At 56.2% G+C, this 17089-nt stretch overlaps 2 protein-coding genes across 8 annotated transcripts in view; one reads left to right on the forward strand and one right to left on the reverse strand.

Annotated features, from left to right (window-relative positions):
- Nucleotides 1–17089, reverse strand: part of BRF1 (BRF1 RNA polymerase III transcription initiation factor subunit) — a 119124-nt gene that overhangs the window by 16676 nt on the left and 85359 nt on the right. For 4 of the 7 annotated variants that reach the window (XM_032621280.1, XM_032621282.1, XM_032621279.1 and 1 more), the window contains exons 3-4: nt 12187–12218; nt 8989–9061 (exon numbers count right to left, since the gene is read on the reverse strand). The exons of 2 other annotated variants lie outside the window; for them this stretch is intronic. In XM_032621280.1, the coding sequence (XP_032477171.1) occupies nt 8989–9061; nt 12187–12218 (105 nt within the window). Of the gene's footprint in view, nt 1–4979; nt 5224–8988; nt 9062–12186; nt 12219–17089 lie in introns of those variants that run through there. One more of the 7 variants, XM_032621281.1, reaches the window with a different exon arrangement.
- BTBD6 (BTB domain containing 6) lies at nt 5426–7960 on the forward strand. The gene is made up of 4 exons (XM_032621283.1): nt 5426–5888; nt 5976–6066; nt 6206–6324; nt 6494–7960. Exons 1-4 carry the CDS (start codon nt 5515–5517, stop codon nt 7524–7526), a joined length of 1617 nt encoding a protein of 538 aa, XP_032477174.1. The 5' UTR covers nt 5426–5514; the 3' UTR covers nt 7527–7960.

Here is a 17089-nt window from a genome sequence, read left to right on the forward strand (position 1 = left end):
CTGGACACGCAGCCTCCTGGAGCAGCTGTAGACACTGCGGCCGGGTGGCTGCTGCACCCAGAGTGGAGCCGGTGGGCAGGACGTGCGTGCCCTGCCACGTGACATGGGGGCCCCAAGCCTGCGTACACATCGCACACGCTCCTGCAGACACATACACAAAACCCGGCTGCTTAATTTGGCATTTTGTGGACTGCTGTGAGTCAGCCAATTTTTTACGTACTTATTTTCTGCACTTACTTTTGTGTAATGCCAGCTTATATCGTCTGCCCTCCTGTCTACGGGCGTGTGCACCTCTTCAGGTGAACACGTCTCTCACTAAGGGAGTGTCAGCCCGGCTCAGGAGGGACCAGAGCCGCCTGCACACACACCCTCTCCCTCCTTACCAGCACTCCCTCACGCAGCTTTGAGCTAGAAGCTTCACAGAGCGGGCAAAAACCACCAAGTAATTTACTCGATTCAGCTAAGCGTCTGGATTGCCATAGGCAACTGAAGGAACCCTACAGAGCTCTATGACAGAGAATAGCGGGGCGAGACCTCCTTTGGACAAGATCATCCAGGAAGGCTGTGCTCAGGGGGCCGTGGCGGAGGCCCGAGGACGGGGTTCCAGGAGGGGACGGGTTGGCCCGGAAGCAGGTGTGTACAGGCGGACGGAGGAGGATGAAGGGCAGGTCGGGAAGACCCTGGGAGGCACAGGACGGAAGGGAACTGGTCAGCTCATCTCTGACACCCCCAACAGCAGCGCAAGCAGGTGTGTCAGAGACCCCAGCTGTTTGCCAACATCCAGCACCGACCTTCTGGGCCCCAGCCTGCCCACTTCTCCTGGCCTCCCTACATCTACAGGGCATTCATGACTGAGCTCTGGTCCCTGGAAGCCCCATAGATCCTACGAGCACCTCTTCCATCCCTGCCGGCCTTGGCTCACATACAGGACCCAGGGAAGGTTTCTGAGGCCACAGCGATTGGCAGTCGCCCCTGAAGCAGCCTGGGTCGCCCGGGACCGCGTGGATTCAGGCGGACAATCCCCTGCACTGACCGAGGAGGCTGTGGTGGCGTAGGGAGCGGAGCAGTGCCTCTTGGTTGCCTTATGCCAGCCGGACCCTAACAGCCACCCAGCTCAGCCCAACCAACACAGTGTGGAAATTAGTAAGGGCAACCTCGAGTAAAACGGAGGCAGGAAGCCCTGAAGGTGGCGCTCCCACACTGGGCCCTCCTTCCCAGCTTGCTTTGCGCTTCTGGGCTGGAAGAAGCTGGTGCGCTACCCGGGGAAGAGGAAGGAAGATTTTCTCCCGGCCCAGCAACAGCCCAGCCAATGAGAAACCGCCACACCCTCAACTCTCACTTTCCTCCAATGGAGACTGGAAAACTTTCAAAGTAGCCCCGCCCAACTTCCTCCCCGCCCCCCCGCCCCCCAATAAAGGAAGGCTCCTCTCCATTGTTGCACGACTTGCTTGTGGTTTGCCATAGCTTGCGGGTCCCGAACTGCAATTCCCCTGCCTCTCCCGAGTAAACTCACGTTGCTGGTAACGTAACTGGCTGTTTTAGGTTGACAACAGGCAGCTACTACCACTTAACCCCCTTTTCAGAGACGACAAGGTGGCCAAGATGGGGCAGAGTCAGTTGAGCCTAGCCAGTCTGGAGCTACACCTACTTCCACTGTGGGTGTTTTGTTTTGGGTTGGTTTGGGGTTTTGGGGGGTTATTTGGTTGCTTAAGATATTATTGGGAGAAAACATATTTTAAAAATATAATTAAAAATATAATTGCTAAGGTTTCTAATTATTTACAATAAAACAAAACCCATCAGAACTAGGGATTAAATTGAAAGCACATTAAAAGATCTCATCCTGATTTGGGTGGAACTTCGACGCTGATTAGTTCTTGAAATAGAAAACTGTAGTACTGTAGTAAAAATTTCAAGGCAAACATGCCAGCAGTCTGGGATAGGTGTGGAATGGACTGGGGCATTTAAAGTAGGGAGAAGAAAAAAAAAGAAACTAGGAGAAAACAACAAACCACAAGTAAGTATATTTAACTTACCACACAATGTAAGTTAAATTCCCTAATCAGCTTGCACAAAAGCGCTAAAACCAGGATATGGTATTTACAAGAGACACTCAAAAATAATGCAAAAAGGTGAAGATCAAAAGGCTATGCTGGGACCCATGAAGCAGGTCACCAGGAGAAAAAGGGCAGCTGTGATGGGAGCAGCAACACGGGACTCAGGGCAAGGGATCACTGAAAGGGACACAGATGAATGTTTCTTATGATGGAAAAGGACAAGATAATCTTAAAGAAGACAGGACAGTCACAAATCTGTAGACACACCGGGAAAGAGAAAGCATTAAATAAAGCAAAAAGTGTTGGAAACAGAAATTTCCACACTTGATATTTTAACATAACCACAATGATATGAGATTTTTAACTCAATTCCCTCAAATTTGACAGACTGGCTTAGCGGAAAAAAAAAGACCAAATGGGGAACTGGATGCCATCACCATAGGCTCAATTTAACAAATATGTTTTAAAGTCAGTACCTTACAAAAAGTAATCATTCTTTTCCAAAGTCTGTGGAACAGTTATGAAAATTGACCATGTATTAAAGAACAAAGAAACCCTCCCTACATCCCAGAGAACAGAAATATTACAGGACGTGCCCTTTGACCTCAAGGGCAAGAAAACTAAAAATTAGCAAGACAAGGGTACACAGCCCCCTCACCTCCAGACAAACTATTAGGAAATTAAAGAACAATTTTCTAGGTAACTTAATAGACTTAAGTGCTTAGCTAAGGACAAAATAATGAACTAAGTAGTTAAATAAAAAACTGACAAAGTGAAATATTTAAAACAGGCAAAAAAGAAGACTTAAATAGACATTTCTCCAAATACGATATACAGATGTCCAACCGGCACATGAGAAACTGCTCAACATCACTAATTATTACAGAAATGAAAATCAAAACTCCAACGAGGTACCACCTCATAACAGTCAGAATGGCCATCAACAAAAAAACTTTACAAAAAATAAATGCTGGAGAGGGTATAGAGAAAAGGGAACCCGGAACCCTCCTACCCTGTTGGTGGGAATGTAAATTGGTACAGCCACTATGGAGAACAGTATGGAGGGTCCTTAAAAAACTACAACTAGAACTACCACATGACCCAGCACTCACAATCCTGTGCATATATCAGGAAAAGACACACGCACCTCGACGTCCACAGCAGCACTATTCACGGTAGCCAAGATGCCCATTGAGAGAGGAGTGGATGAAGATGTGGTACACAGATACAATGGAGTATTAGCCATCAAAAAGAGAAAGAGACTTCCCTGGTGGCACAGTGGTTAAGAATCCACCTGCCAATGCAGGGGCATGGGTTCGATCTCTGGTCTGGGAAGATCCCACATGCCACGGAGCAGCTAAGCCCGTGCACCACAATTACTGAGCCTGCGCTCTAGAGCCTGTGAGCCACAACTACTGAGCCCGTGTGATGCAACTACTGAAGCCCACGCGCCTAGAGCCCGTGCTCCGCAACAAGAGAAGCCACCGCAATGAGAAGCCCCTGCTCCCGCAGCTAGAGAAAGCCCGTGCGCAGCAATGAAGACCCAATGCAGCCAAAAATCTTTTTTAAAGGAAGGAAATAATGCCACTTGCAGCAACATGGATGGACGTAGACATTATCACACTAAGTGAAATAAACCAGAAAAGGACAAACACCATATGATATTGCTTGTATGTGGAATACTAAAAAAACAAAAGAGATACAAACCAACTTATTTACAAAACAGAAAGAGACTCACAGCCATAGCAAACTTATGGTTACCAAAGGGGAAGGGGCGGGGGATGGATAAATTAGGAGGTGGGGATTAACACATATACACCATTATATATAAAATAGATAACCAGTAAGGACCTACTATAAAACACAGGGAACTATACTCAATATTTTGTAATAGCCTATAAGGGAAAATAATCTGAAAAAGTACACAAATATATGTATATACATATGTATCTATATATAATTGAATCAAAGTGCTGTACACCTGAAACTAACATGATATTGTAAATAAACTATACTTCAAAAAAAGCTAACTAAAAAAAAAAGATTACATGAGTGTTGCAAAGCGGGCTAAAAAAGGGGAAATGGAAATATTATTTCTAAAGCCAAATGAAACATTAAAAAAAAAGGTTAAAAACCTCCATCTTAAGAAAAAAAATTAATACAGGAAAAAAGGAGTAATAAAGAAAAGTAAATGTATAAGTAAATTACTTTCACCAGGAAAAGAATTTTAGAAGATAAAACCAAAAACACTATGGTGCTGGTACAAAGACAGATATATAGACCAATAGGACAGAATAGAGAGCTCAGAAACAAACTCACACATGCACAGTCACATGATCTCTGATAAGGGTGCCAGGACTACACAATGGGGACAGGGTAACGTCTTCAACAAATGGTGCTGGGAAAACTGGACACCCACATACAAGAGAAAAAAGATGGACCCTTATCTCACACATCATATACAAAACTCAACTCCAAATGAATTAAAGACCTAACCGTACGACATGAAACTGTAAAACTCCTACAAGAAAACGTCGGGGAAGAGCATGACATTGGAATGTGCAATGACTTCTTGAATATGACACCAAAAGTACAGGCAACAAAAGCAAAAACAGACAAATGGGACTATACCAAACTTAAAACCCTCTGTGCAGCAAAAGAAACAGTCAACAGAGTGAAAAATGCCACCTACAAAATGAGAGGAAGTATTTGCAAATCATGCATCCGGTAAGGTATAAATCTCCAGAATATGCAAAGAACGCCTAAATCTCAGCAATGACAAAACCAACCCGATTCAAAAAGAGGCAAAGGAGTCCAAGACACTTCTCTCCAGAGACACAGAGGTGACCAACAAGCACCTGACGCGGTGCTCCACATCACTGACCGTGAGGAACTCAAACCCACCGTGAGACAGCACCTCACCTGTTAGTTAGGACGGCCGCCCAGGGGGGTCGTCTCTCCGGGAGTTCATCCCGTCCCTTCCGCCCCTGATAGTCCCACGGATTCCGGACCGCACAGGCGCGCAGGCTGCAGGGTGGGCCTCGAAGAGGGACAGCCCCTACGTCGGACCTCGGACCACGCCAAGATCACCAAAGCCGCCGCCGGCCGTCCCGCCGCGGGCACGCGCCCACACGGTCCCTCCAGCATCTCCGCGGCCGGATTCCAGCAAGCGCCCGCGCGGGGCGGGGCGGGGCGGGGCCGGACAGGGGCGGGCGAGCACGTCGGCCGCGCGGGGCGCAGCCGGGCAGGGGGCGGAGCCACAGGCGAGCACGTCGACCGCGCGGGGCGGAGCCGCGCCGCGGCGTGACGCGCGGGCGCCGCGGCGGTGCGGGCGAGGGCGGGCGGGCGGGCGGGCGGGCGGGCTGGAGGCTCCGGCCGGCGGGCGGGGCGGCGCGAGGGAGCAGCGCCCGCCGCCCCGGGCAGGCCGGCCCCCCGCGCGCAGGGCCGCCGCGGCCCCATGCTGCTGCCCCTGGCCTGCCTGCACGGCCGGGTGGCGCAGTGCCTCACCGCGCTCCTGGTGCTCGCAGAGCCGCCCCCGAGGCCCCGGCGCGGCGCGAGGGCGCACGGCGCGCCGCCCCCGCGCGCGGAGGCCGCCCTGCCCGCGAAGATGGCCGCGGAGCTCTACGCGCCCACCGGCGCCGCAGCCGCGGCCGCCACCGCCACGGACATCGCCAACAGCAACGCCGCCGCCGCTGCTGCCGCGGGCAGGAAGGGACGGCCCAGCGCCCCGCTGCCCGCCCTGCCACCGCCCGCGCCCGCGCCGCCCGCACTCGACAACAACAACTTGGAGAGCCCCAACTGGCAGTCCTTCCACCCGACCCTGCGCGAGAGGTGAGCCCGGACCTGCGCCCCCGCCCCTGTCCGCGCCCCGCGCCGACCCGAGCCCCGAGCCGTGTCCTGTGCCTCTGCCCTTTGCAGGAACGCGCTGATGTTCAACAACGAGCTCATGGCCGACGTGCACTTCGTCGTGGGGCCCCCGGGCGCGGCCCGGAGGGTGCCTGCCCACAAGGTTGGTAGAGGCTCGGCCCTTTGAGCTCCCAAAGGCGACCGGCCGCCTCCCGAGTATGGACGGTCCTCTTCCCGGGTGTGGCAGCCGCTGGGGGCAGGGAGGGCCCAGGGCTCAGGGCAGCTCTCTCTCTCATCCACAGTATGTCTTGGCCGTGGGTAGCTCTGTCTTTTATGCCATGTTTTACGGGGACCTGGCAGAAGTCAAGTCAGAAATCCACATCCCTGACGTGGAACCTACAGCTTTTCTCATCTTGTTAAAGTAAGTCTGCCTCCTTAGGGTGCAAGGATGGGGCGGTTCCTCGCTGCCTGGTTCCGCCAGCCAGCTGCCTGCAGCCTCCTGAAGTCCACAAGGATGGAGGGCTCCTCTCCCAGGCCCTGGGTGCGCGGCGTGCCCCACGCGGCCTGTGACTTGGCCCCGTCCTGCCTAGGTACATGTACAGTGACGAGATTGACCTGGAAGCTGACACGGTGCTGGCCACTCTGTATGCCGCCAAGAAGTACATTGTCCCCGCGTTAGCAAAAGCCTGTGTCAACTTCCTGGAGACGAGTCTGGAAGCCAAAAACGCCTGTGTGCTGCTGTCCCAGAGCCGGCTGTTTGAGGAGCCCGAGCTGACCCAGCGCTGCTGGGAGGTCATCGATGCTCAGGCTGAGATGGCCCTGAGGTCCGAAGGCTTCTGTGAAATTGACTGGCAGACGCTGGAGATCATAGTGATGCGGGAGGCCCTCAACACCAAGGAGGCTGTGGTCTTCGAGGCCGTCCTGAGCTGGGCCGAGGCAGAGTGCAAGAGGCAGGGCCTGCCGGCCACCCCGCGCAACAAGAGGCATGTTTTGGGGCCAGCCCTCTACCTGGTCCGAATTCCAACTATGACCCTGGAAGAGTTTGCCAACGGCGCCGCCCAGTCGGACATCCTGACGCTGGAAGAGACCCACAACATCTTCCTGTGGTACACGGCGGCCAACAAGCCCCTCCTCGAATTCCCCCTGACCAAGAGGAAGGGCCTCGCCCCGCAGAGGTGCCACCGCTTCCAGTCCTCCGCCTACCGCAGCAACCAGTGGCGCTACCGCGGCCGCTGCGACAGCATCCAGTTTGCCGTGGACAGGAGAGTATTTATTGCGGGGCTGGGCTTGTACGGCTCTAGCTCTGGGAGAGCGGAGTACAGCGTGAAGATTGAACTCAAGCGGCTGGGGGTGGTCCTGGCGCAGAACTTGACCACGTTTGTCTCCGACGGCTCCAGCAGCACCTTCTCAGTCTGGTTTGAACACCCCGTGCAGGTGGAGCAGGACACCTTCTACACCGCCAGCGCCGTCCTGGATGGCAGTGAGCTCAGCTACTTTGGGCAGGAGGGCATGACCGAGGTGCAGTGCGGGAAGGTGACCTTCCAGTTCCAGTGCTCTTCCGACAGCACCAACGGGACCGGGGTCCAGGGCGGGCAGATCCCCGAGCTCATCTTCTATGCCTGAGGCGCTGTGGGGTGGCAGGGATGCACTGCGAGCGGCAGGCCCTTTCTCTACAGGCAGCCCGTGACCGGCCACCTCAAAGCTTGCGCTCGCGGCGTGCCTCCTCTGCAAGTAGTCGGCTGGAGCCTGAAGCTGTGACACAAGATGCTTTCCTACACAGCCAGAGCCTCGGTCTCTAAATCTCTTGTACGTTGGGGCGCACCTCCCAGGTGGAGGGCAGATTTGGGGGGCACAAGGCAGGCTCCAGATTCCCTCCCAGGGGCACCCACACCGCCTGCTTTGAGGGCTTTGCCGTCCCTCGCATCCTCTTGGATTCTATTCTAAGTGGTTCTAAGCTTAAGATCTTCTGTTCAATCTAAAATGGGAAGAGTCACTCAAAGTAGTTCACCTGTTTAAGTGGATTTTCATAATAAAGTTTTAACAAAATGAGAGCCGTAGATAAATGACTGCGAGTCTCAAATTGCCCTAACAGTGCTTAGTGGGTAGTCCCAAGAGGCCCACCCGTCCCCGAGTTTGCCCTCTGCCGGCAGCCCGGGCCTCCGCCATCTGGGAGGGCTTGCTCTCTGGGCTGCAGCCAGACTGCTCTAGAAAAAGCCAGGTGTCAGGTTGTGTCTACTTCCTCAAGTGTCACTAGCTGCTCAGAATCCTACTGTTTGATTTCGACTGGGTGGGGGCGTGGGGGGTGCTCTGCCGGGCCCAGGGCTCCTGCCCCCGAGAGCGGACCTCCTACCTCAGGCTCCCCAGCAGCCTGCACGCGCGTGCTGTGGCGTCAGGCAGGCTCGCTGGGCCTCTTGCCTCTACCCTCCCTTGCTGCAAACTCCTTAGGCATTTGCTTTGTTTCTGAAAAACCTCCGCATGACCCCCGGAGGGAGGGACCGTGTCACTCGGCACGGGGATACAGCCCCCAGCCCCAGGTCTCCCTGTGCCTGCGGCCCTCCTCCTCCCGGCCCACCCTGCTGGACCGTGCCTTCCCGGCCCCAGGGACCACCCTGTGGGTGACCCAGGACTGCATGCCCTGCCCACCCTCCCTGGCCCCACACACCACCTCCTTAGTACAAGGAGGTGCCTCTAGACGCTGATGGGCGAAGGAGGGAGCAGCCCCTCCAAGCCAACCGTGCAAACAGTCCTCACGGTAAAGCTGCCACAAAGGCCGACCGACCGTGGCTGGGAAAGGCCCGGCTCCATCTGCAGGGGGCCTGCCCACCCCGAGGCACCGTGCTGCCAGGGGTGCTCCTCGAGAGGTGGAGAGACGGGCCCCCATCCACGCAACACTTCCGTCTCACTCCATCCCTACCTGCGGGCACTGACCACAGCATTCCGGTTTTAGACCAGAAATAACCCCCCAGGCTGCTGGGCTCCTGGCAGCCTCCAGGTGAGACACTTCTTCCCTGTTAGGTCCTCGCCCTTGCACACGCCGCCCTCCCACCCAGAGCACCGGCAGCGCGCCCCGTGAGCCCCGCAGTACCTATTGCTGGTGCGTTGATGCAGAGCTCTCTCGCCAAAAGAAGGAACGTCTTCCCCAGCACGTAAACGTTCACCTGTCGTGAAGACACCACAACTAAGAAGGGCGTTCATGTGCAGGAAATGTTTCCCTTTTTATTTCATTGTTCAGTCTTTAAGAGCCCCCCCTGCTGCCCCCCACGAGCCCCCAGAGCAGCCCAGGGCACTCCTTCCCTCCCCCAGGTGGCTTTTTTAGACTCTACCACTATCTCAGCAACGACTGAACTTGCTGAGAAGAAAAGCTGCCTCAAGAGTAGCTGGCTGAGCAGAATCATCAAGGGCGCAAGGCGCCACGACTGCGGGGCCCACGGGGGCATCCTCTTCTGTCCCCACGGGCCAGCTCAGTCCTGGCTGTGGGGTTCTGCAGGCCTCAGTGACCCTACCCTGCTCCCACCTCAGGTCCAGATCCACCGTGGAGCCTGCCCCTGACCCAGTCACCTGCCAGAACCTCCCCGGGTGCGACTGAGCCCGGGGCCTGGCCAGGCACTGTCCTCCCAGCCTGCCTGGCGGTGGCCAAGGGCCAGGCAGCTCGTGGGGAGGATGCTGCTGCGTGGACTTCGACGGCAGGAGTAGTGCAGGGAAGACTCGGATGGCGTGCGGATCCGAGAAAAGCCCAGGCTCTCACCCCAGGCCCAAGCTGTGGGCTTCGCCGTCCCAGCCTGAGCTGGAGAAACCCCTGCCCACCTGCCTTCACCCCAGCCCTGCCCACAGGACGCGGGCCTCACAGGAGGGCTGCCTCTGACCTCCTCAGAGGGCTCCCTCACCTGATCAAGCCTGGCCTGTGAGCCCCTTGGCCCAGCACCCAAGAGGGCACCAGAAAAGGTGCTGAGGAAGAGTGAAGGCCTTGTTGTGTGCCATATCCATCACGGGGCTTGCAGATGGCACACGGGTGCCTGCTGCCGCCAGGGGACCAGGGTGCCAAGGAGTGGTACGATGTTGAGTCTCCTTAGGGGAGGAGATGAGGGTACCTGTGGGCACCAGGCAGCTTGGGGCCTTCCCAGCGGAGGCCAGGCCTCCCTGTCCAGGCAGCAGAGGGCACCCCCCACCCCACTGGCAGTCACTCTCTGTCCTCCAAGATCCCCATCACAAGGGTTGGGGGCTCCCGGGGATGCCTGCCACCAAAGCACGCGTGGCAGCATGCATCCCCTTCCACTGGGTTCCCCCCAGGCTCCTGCATCCCGGCCCTCCTGCCTCATCCTGTGCTGAGGCCAGAGCAGAGTGGACTTGCCACCCAGCGCGGTGTCTCCACCTTCCCTGCAGCACATCCCGACCCTGCCTGCCCACGCCATAACCCCCACCACCCCAACCCCGGCACCGAGGCAGACGAAGCCTGAATGCTGCAGGAAAGCGTTCTCTGAACAACTTCAAGTGGAAAATCAAATTTTAAAAAGGATATGCCTGTAAAATGCGTGGTTATTGCCAGAGACGCTTTGATGGTCACTCTCCCGTGTCTGCGGCTGTGTGTGGGTGGCCAGCCCTCCCTGTGCCCCTACCACATGGCGGGCAGGCTCCGCAGACCTTGAGGGCTCCTGGCTCTGCCTCTGAGGGGCCGGGGCCCAGGCACGTGAGTGCCTATGTGTCAGCCTCACTATCAGGGGGGACAAAGGGACGTCCTGCCAAGACCCTCAGGGTGCAGTGGGCCCTCCACAGCTCCTGCCAGAGGGTGTTGGCTGTGAGCTGAACCCAGGGAGAAGCCCACCTTGGTGCGCGTGAGTGAGAACGGAGTGAGCCCTGAGCCTTCGGCTCACGTCCTCTAAGTGCTCAGCCCTCGGCAGTGCAAGCCTCCAAGTGGGACCCTCACCCGACACGCGTGCTCCACACCCACAGTCAGCTGCAGACATGTGTGTCCTGTGGGTGCTGAGCCTGTCCCAGCCCCTCCAGGGCGGGGCCGGCATGGGAGGCTGGGAGCGGGGGGCTGGGGGGTGACGGTTGCCAGGTCACCTCCCACCTTCCCAGTGCCCAGGCTGGGCTCTGCCCAAGACCAGGGGGCCCGAGGCTCACCCTTCCACCTGAGGTGTTAAAACTGTCTGTGTGTGTCCAGCCTGAACGTACGGGGTCTCACTGGTCAGCACAGTGACTCTCCGCTGGGCCCTGATCCAGCCCCAGGTGAGTGGGTGCATCTACTCTGTCACCCTCTCCCACTTGAACCCTGACTGGTGTCCCACTTCCCAACGTGTGAAGCAAGAAAGTAGTGGAGCACCTCCCCCTCCCTCCCAAGTGGTGCCCAAGCACTTCTGGAGCGCTGTCCTGTGCCAGCCCTCACTCCTGTCCTTCCTGGGAGTCACCAGGATGGAAACCACGCCACGTGGCCTTGCCCTGACCAAACACAGCACATGGAGTGCTGGATTTTCACGATTCCAAGGGATTATGTTTAGCGTGACCCCTGAATATTTCAGCAGGGCTCCTGAGAGATGCCATTTATAAAGGCACCTGGGAGAACACAAATACAGGTGGCATCTGAGTTCAGTGAAGGTCTGTCTGCCGGCACCGAGGGCACTGAAGGCCCAGCACCGGGGCGGCACAGCACCAGGCTTGCGAGGAAGCTTCCCCGTGGGGGTGGGATTCCTATGGATTCTGCATGAGTCCTCACACTGCAGTCACGTCTGCTTTCCATGACATTGGTTTTCCTTCCGAGCCCTCAGTGGAGTGATCACCACAGAGCCCAACTCCAGGGCACGGGGCCAAGCTCGCCCCAGCCCCAGCGCCATCACCAGGGACAAGTGCGGAGTTGCAGTGGCTCCGCCCCGGCGCTGCTCCCACCCCATGAGCGTCCCATCCACACAGGTGTCCCTCTTGTTGGGTCTTTCCATTACCGTCAGGCATTTGGAAATGAGAGGTGCCTTCCTGGGACTCAGAAAGCAAGTTTCCCTAAATAGACTGTACATGTAAGTTTTTATATTGTTTAAAATGTATGCATGTGAGTCCATTTTTTTTTTCCTTTTAAAGAATCTCCCTTGCCTTGGACAAAGTTCACCTGGGTCTCTCCATTGGTTCTAAGGCCAGGGCTGCCCAGCCCCCGGGACAACACCATCACCCTGTGTCCACTGTCTCCCTACCCACTCCATTTGCCAGTTTCCAAACAGAGACCCACACCCTGTGTGTCCTTCGCCTGTGGACCCTCCCAGCCGGGGCAGGAAAGGGCTGAGAAAGGAAACGCATCTACCTGGAGCAGGTCGCTGAGGTCGAGGAGCATGTCTGCAAGGGGAGTCAAGGAGCAGCGCCCGGCCCACAGGCTCCGGCCACCTGACAGCTTCCAGGAGGCAGACCCCTGCTGCAGGTCTAAGCTCAGCACTGGATCGTGAGGGCAGAGTGAGGCAGCCGCGTCAGGGCTCAACTTCTGGGAGACCTCCGAGTCAGTACCGGACGAGGGGGAGTGGAGCTGGGGTGGGGGCCTGCAACACGGTTCTTGGAGTGCAACTGCCTTGGCGGGGCGGCTCCCGCATCTGTGTGGGCCCTGCCCAGCCAGGGGTCCCCTGCTCCAAGGGGCCTCCCGCCCCGGCCTGCCCAAGGAGTGCACAACCACGCTCACTGCGTCTCACGAGCATCCACTGAGCGGCTGCTGGGTGCCCAGCAGTGTCCTGTGTCCCAGGACTCAAGGCTCCTGGGGGACAGACACACACACCAGGCCGCCACTTTTGGTGGCCGGTAGGCACCACTACGGTACTGGTGCTCGAGGGGGCAGCTGTGGGGACTCTGGCGTGGGACCTGTCCTTGCTCTCAGCAGATGGTTAAGTAGTAACCAGAATATGTCCTAAGCGATTCAAAACTCAGCCAGACACATAGCGGACACAGAAATATAAAACACGAGCCACTGAGAAAGGCAACTTGTCAAATGAAGTGAACTTAGCGTCATTCATGGATATGCTATGGCTTTGAGAAGTGACTAAGAAAGAAATCCCCACGATGCTGAACCAGAGCCCAGACCAGGTGTCCAGAGGGAAAGCCTGGGCCCAGCAGAGCAAGGAGAGAGGAAGTCCCAGTGCCAAAGCCTCACACCGGGCGGCCAGCATTGGAACGTGGCCTCCAAGGTCCTCGAATCAAAGGCACCTCATTTCTCAGTCTGAAGGCAGACGTTTCATCAGAGAGTGTAGTCACAGTAAGACATAATACTACAGTGCAGACCAACAAGCTAGTGAGAAGCACTTCGAGAAAAAGAGAAGTGAAATCACAAGAAATGAAAGGAAGAGCACCGCAAATATACAAGCAGGAATCAGTGACAACAGAACAAATCAACATAGCCAAGAGACTATGCGCCCTAAGATTCCAGCTCTATGACATTCTGGAAAAGGCAGTATTGTGGAGACAGTGAAAGGGTCGGGGTGGCCAAGGGTCAGGTGGGAGGATGAACAGACGGGGCACAGGGGATTTTCAGGGCAGCGAAGCTGCTTGTATGATCCCACGATGGTGGACACGTGGCCTTTCACTCGTCAGACGCATGGAGCATGGACCACCGAGAGCGAGCGCTCACATCAGCTATGGACTTCAGTTAACGATACTGTATCAACACGGGTCCATCAATTATAACATACAGCACACTGACATGAGCTGATCACAGGGAAACTCTGTGCTGGGTGGAGAATACAGAACTCTGCACAATTTCTTCATGAATCTAAAACTGCTCTTAAATATGAAGTCTATTTTAAAAATACTACTAATAAAATAAATGCAAAAAAAAGGGCAAAAGTTTTGAACAGATGTTTCATAAGAGAAGCAAAGAGCGCCCCCCTCAGCAGCTATCACAGAAAAGCAAACTAAAGCACCCCTACAACAGCAACAGATGACTGCAGCTGCCACGCCCGCCGGCAGGGCGCCCAGTGGAACACCGGCCCTGCTCGAGGGCCTCCGACCACGTGGAGAGGAAAAAGGAATGTTCACAGCAGCTCCGTGCACAAGAGCAAAAGACCGGGAACAGCCCGGGGGTCCGTCGACAGAGACACCGATGACCTGTCACACACTCGCCCCATGGAGACCAGACGGCAGAGGCCTGCCAGGCGACAGACCTGCAGGAAGAGCACACAGCCGCATCCCGGACAGGGCGTTCCAGAACAAGCAAAACTAACCCACGGGCGTCACCAGGAGAGCGGGTGCCTCTGGGGTGGGGTGTTGGCGCCGCCCTGCATCCTGACAGAAGACCTGGTCGCACAGACACATGCGCTCCTCAGAATTCATCAAATGGCACGATGAAGACTTGTGCATTTCATTTTATGCCAATTTTACCTTAAAAGGAAATAAGAACCATAAACAAATATGGGTATCTAGTCAGTTAATAAGCTGCCTGCTGAAGGGCTTGGGGGCACTGAATAGATGTCTGCACCCTACTTTGAAAAACACCAAAAAAGGACAGGCTGAGGGATGGCTGGCGGGTGGGAGGGGGCCGAGCATAGACTAGCAAGGTGTGGATGGAGACGCTGGGGTGGGGGGCGCCCACTGCATAATCAATCCTTTCAACTTTGCCACATGTTTGATATTTTTCATAATAAAATGATGGGGGGGGTGTGTGTTTTATAAAGGAGATTGGGATTCAACTTTTAACCAAGTTACAATGAAATGACATTTGCTGTCCGTGAAATGACAGTGGCAGGGCACCTGGCCCATGTCCACAGGAACGTCTAGACAGCCCTGGATCCTCTCGGAGCGGGGTGATCTGAATTACGTGCTTCCTGAACAAGCCCCCCCACCCATGCCCCATCCTGGGCCAGAGCCCACCAGCGCCCCCGGGGCCTGGGCCTCAGTGGGTCCAACTGATGGGCGTTTGGGGTTCTATGGCTTGGAAAAGTCTCCTGTCTGGCCGGCCCCTGGGCCAGTGTCTTCCCAGGAGCCGTTCCCTTTTGCTAGGCAGCTGCACCCAACCTCGGTGCAGAGACCCCAGACCCCCAGACCTGCTGGGACGGTAAGTAAGCCCACAGATGAGGCCTGCGTGAAGCCCTGGCTCGGCGTAAGTGTAGTTCTGCTGGCCTCTCTGTCTCCCTCCCATCCTCCTGGGGCCCAGCCGTATTCTAGCAGGCGGCACTTCTGCTCAACGAACACCCACTTGAGTGCCTGTCCTAGAAGAGGTGCATCGGCACAAAGAAGGGTGGCGGATAGAACACCTTCAGAAGATCCTGGACGCTCCTGAGGGTCCAAAGGCCAGAGTGCGTCCAGTGGGTTTAGAAAGCGCGTGGCAGCCCACGCTGGGCGACCACTGTCCCTGGGGCCTGGGAGTAGCTCCGCCCCGAGAGGACGGGAGACCCTCTGGCAAGCCCACACAGCACTGCTGGGAAAACAATCACAGACGGGACCTGATTTAAACTGAGACTCATTTTTGGTCAAAGGAAAAGTTTACAGAGATTTAAATAAGACAGAACTAAAGGTCAAAAGAACGCGATATTCCTCTACGCTGCCTCTGATACAGTGTCTCTCCGGGTGAAAAACTGCCCCTGCACATCCAGAAGGTCCGAAACGTCATGTGTGTGCGTGGACGCCACACCTGAGGACGGACAGTGAGGCCAGGGGGGCAGCCACGTGAGCCCACAGCACCCTCCCGGGGCCGTGCCGGACACGAGCCGGTGAGTCCCAGAACGACGGTGCCATCAGCACTGAAGAGCCGAACCTCGACGTCCCTGAGGACGACCTGCCCAGCAGCCACCCACCCTCTAACCCCGCGGGGCCCCCCTGCCCTGGCGAGCCCTTCTCCAGGCAGCCGGCCCACAGCCCTGTTTAGAGCAGGAGCCCTCAGCCACGCCGTACCAAGGACAAAGGCCACCAGGACACCTGCACCGGTTATTTCCGGGCAGTGCCGCTGTACCTGCACAGCGACATGGAGCCCTGATGTAAGTCTCTAAGAGATCACCCAAGTCCTGGAGGCAGTCCACAAAGGGGCCGGGAGTGGAAGCAGCCATCAAGGGGAGTTACAGGGCTGTGTGACAAGGCGGGGCGGCGCCTGGACGCGGGTCGTGGGGGCGTGGTGGGCGGCAGCCAGGAGCCACCGAGGAAAAGGAAGGGCTTCCCGTTGCGCCAGGGGCCCTGCCAGCTGCCCCTGCTCCCCCTCAGGGTACTGGCTGCCCCCACAGCACCAGGCAGAGGCCAAGGCCACAGCCTGGAGCTCACAGAGCCCCACCCGGGGGAAGATAAAACGGAGGGCTCGGGGACCTCCAAGACAGCCAGCCTCGAGGCGCCCAACTGTCGAGAAGTGGGCCAAACACCACGCACTCAGGCTCCCTCCAGGCCCTGGTCAGGTCCTGCTCCGCACAGGCACAAGGGCGCAGAGGCTTAACGCCACGGCCAGCGGCAGTCAGCCTGGAGAAGAGAAAGTGGGCAGGGACCCCTGTGATGGCACTGCCAGGTCCTGAGCCGAGCACACCCCAAGATGTGCAGTGAGGACCCAGACGGGCCAGCCTCCACTGGGCCCAGGCTAGCTCCCCACAACTCTCTCCCTGCCAGAGGAAACGAAGTCCCCAATTACCCACAGCTGCCACAGGTTTTCAAACACTATACCCAGCACTTCGATAAAAATTTACCAAGCATGACAAGAGACAGGACCAAATAACCAAAACCAAAAGAAAACTCAGGCAATAAAAACAGAACCACCGGGCTTCCCTGGTGGCGCAGTGATTGAGAGTCCACCTGCCGATGCAGGGGACACGGGTTCGTGCCCCGGTCCGGGAAGATCCCACATGCCGCGGAGCGGCTGGGCCCGTGAGCCATGGCCGCTGAGCGTGCACGTCCGGAGCCTGTGCTCCGCAACGGGAGAGGCCACAACAGTGAGAGGCCCGCATACCGCAAAAAAAAAACAAACAAAAAAACCAGAACCACCAATGACCCCACTGTTGGAGTTACTAAAGGCTTTCATATAACTGCAGAGATGGAGAATTTTACCAAAGAACTGGAATCTAATCTAAAGAATCTAATGTAAAACAATCATTGAAGTTAGGAAGTTAACAGATGGGTTTAACAACCAGTTGGACACTGCAAAGGAAAGGATGAAAGAACTCAAGACAGGTCACTGGACAATATTCAGAGTGAAACAGAGACAGGACAAATTTTAAAAACGGAATGGAAAATACACAACACAACCTGAGACATAAGGA

Source organism: Phocoena sinus, chromosome 2 (assembly GCF_008692025.1).
Source record: "Phocoena sinus isolate mPhoSin1 chromosome 2, mPhoSin1.pri, whole genome shotgun sequence".
Lineage (NCBI taxonomy): Eukaryota > Metazoa > Chordata > Mammalia > Artiodactyla > Phocoenidae > Phocoena > Phocoena sinus.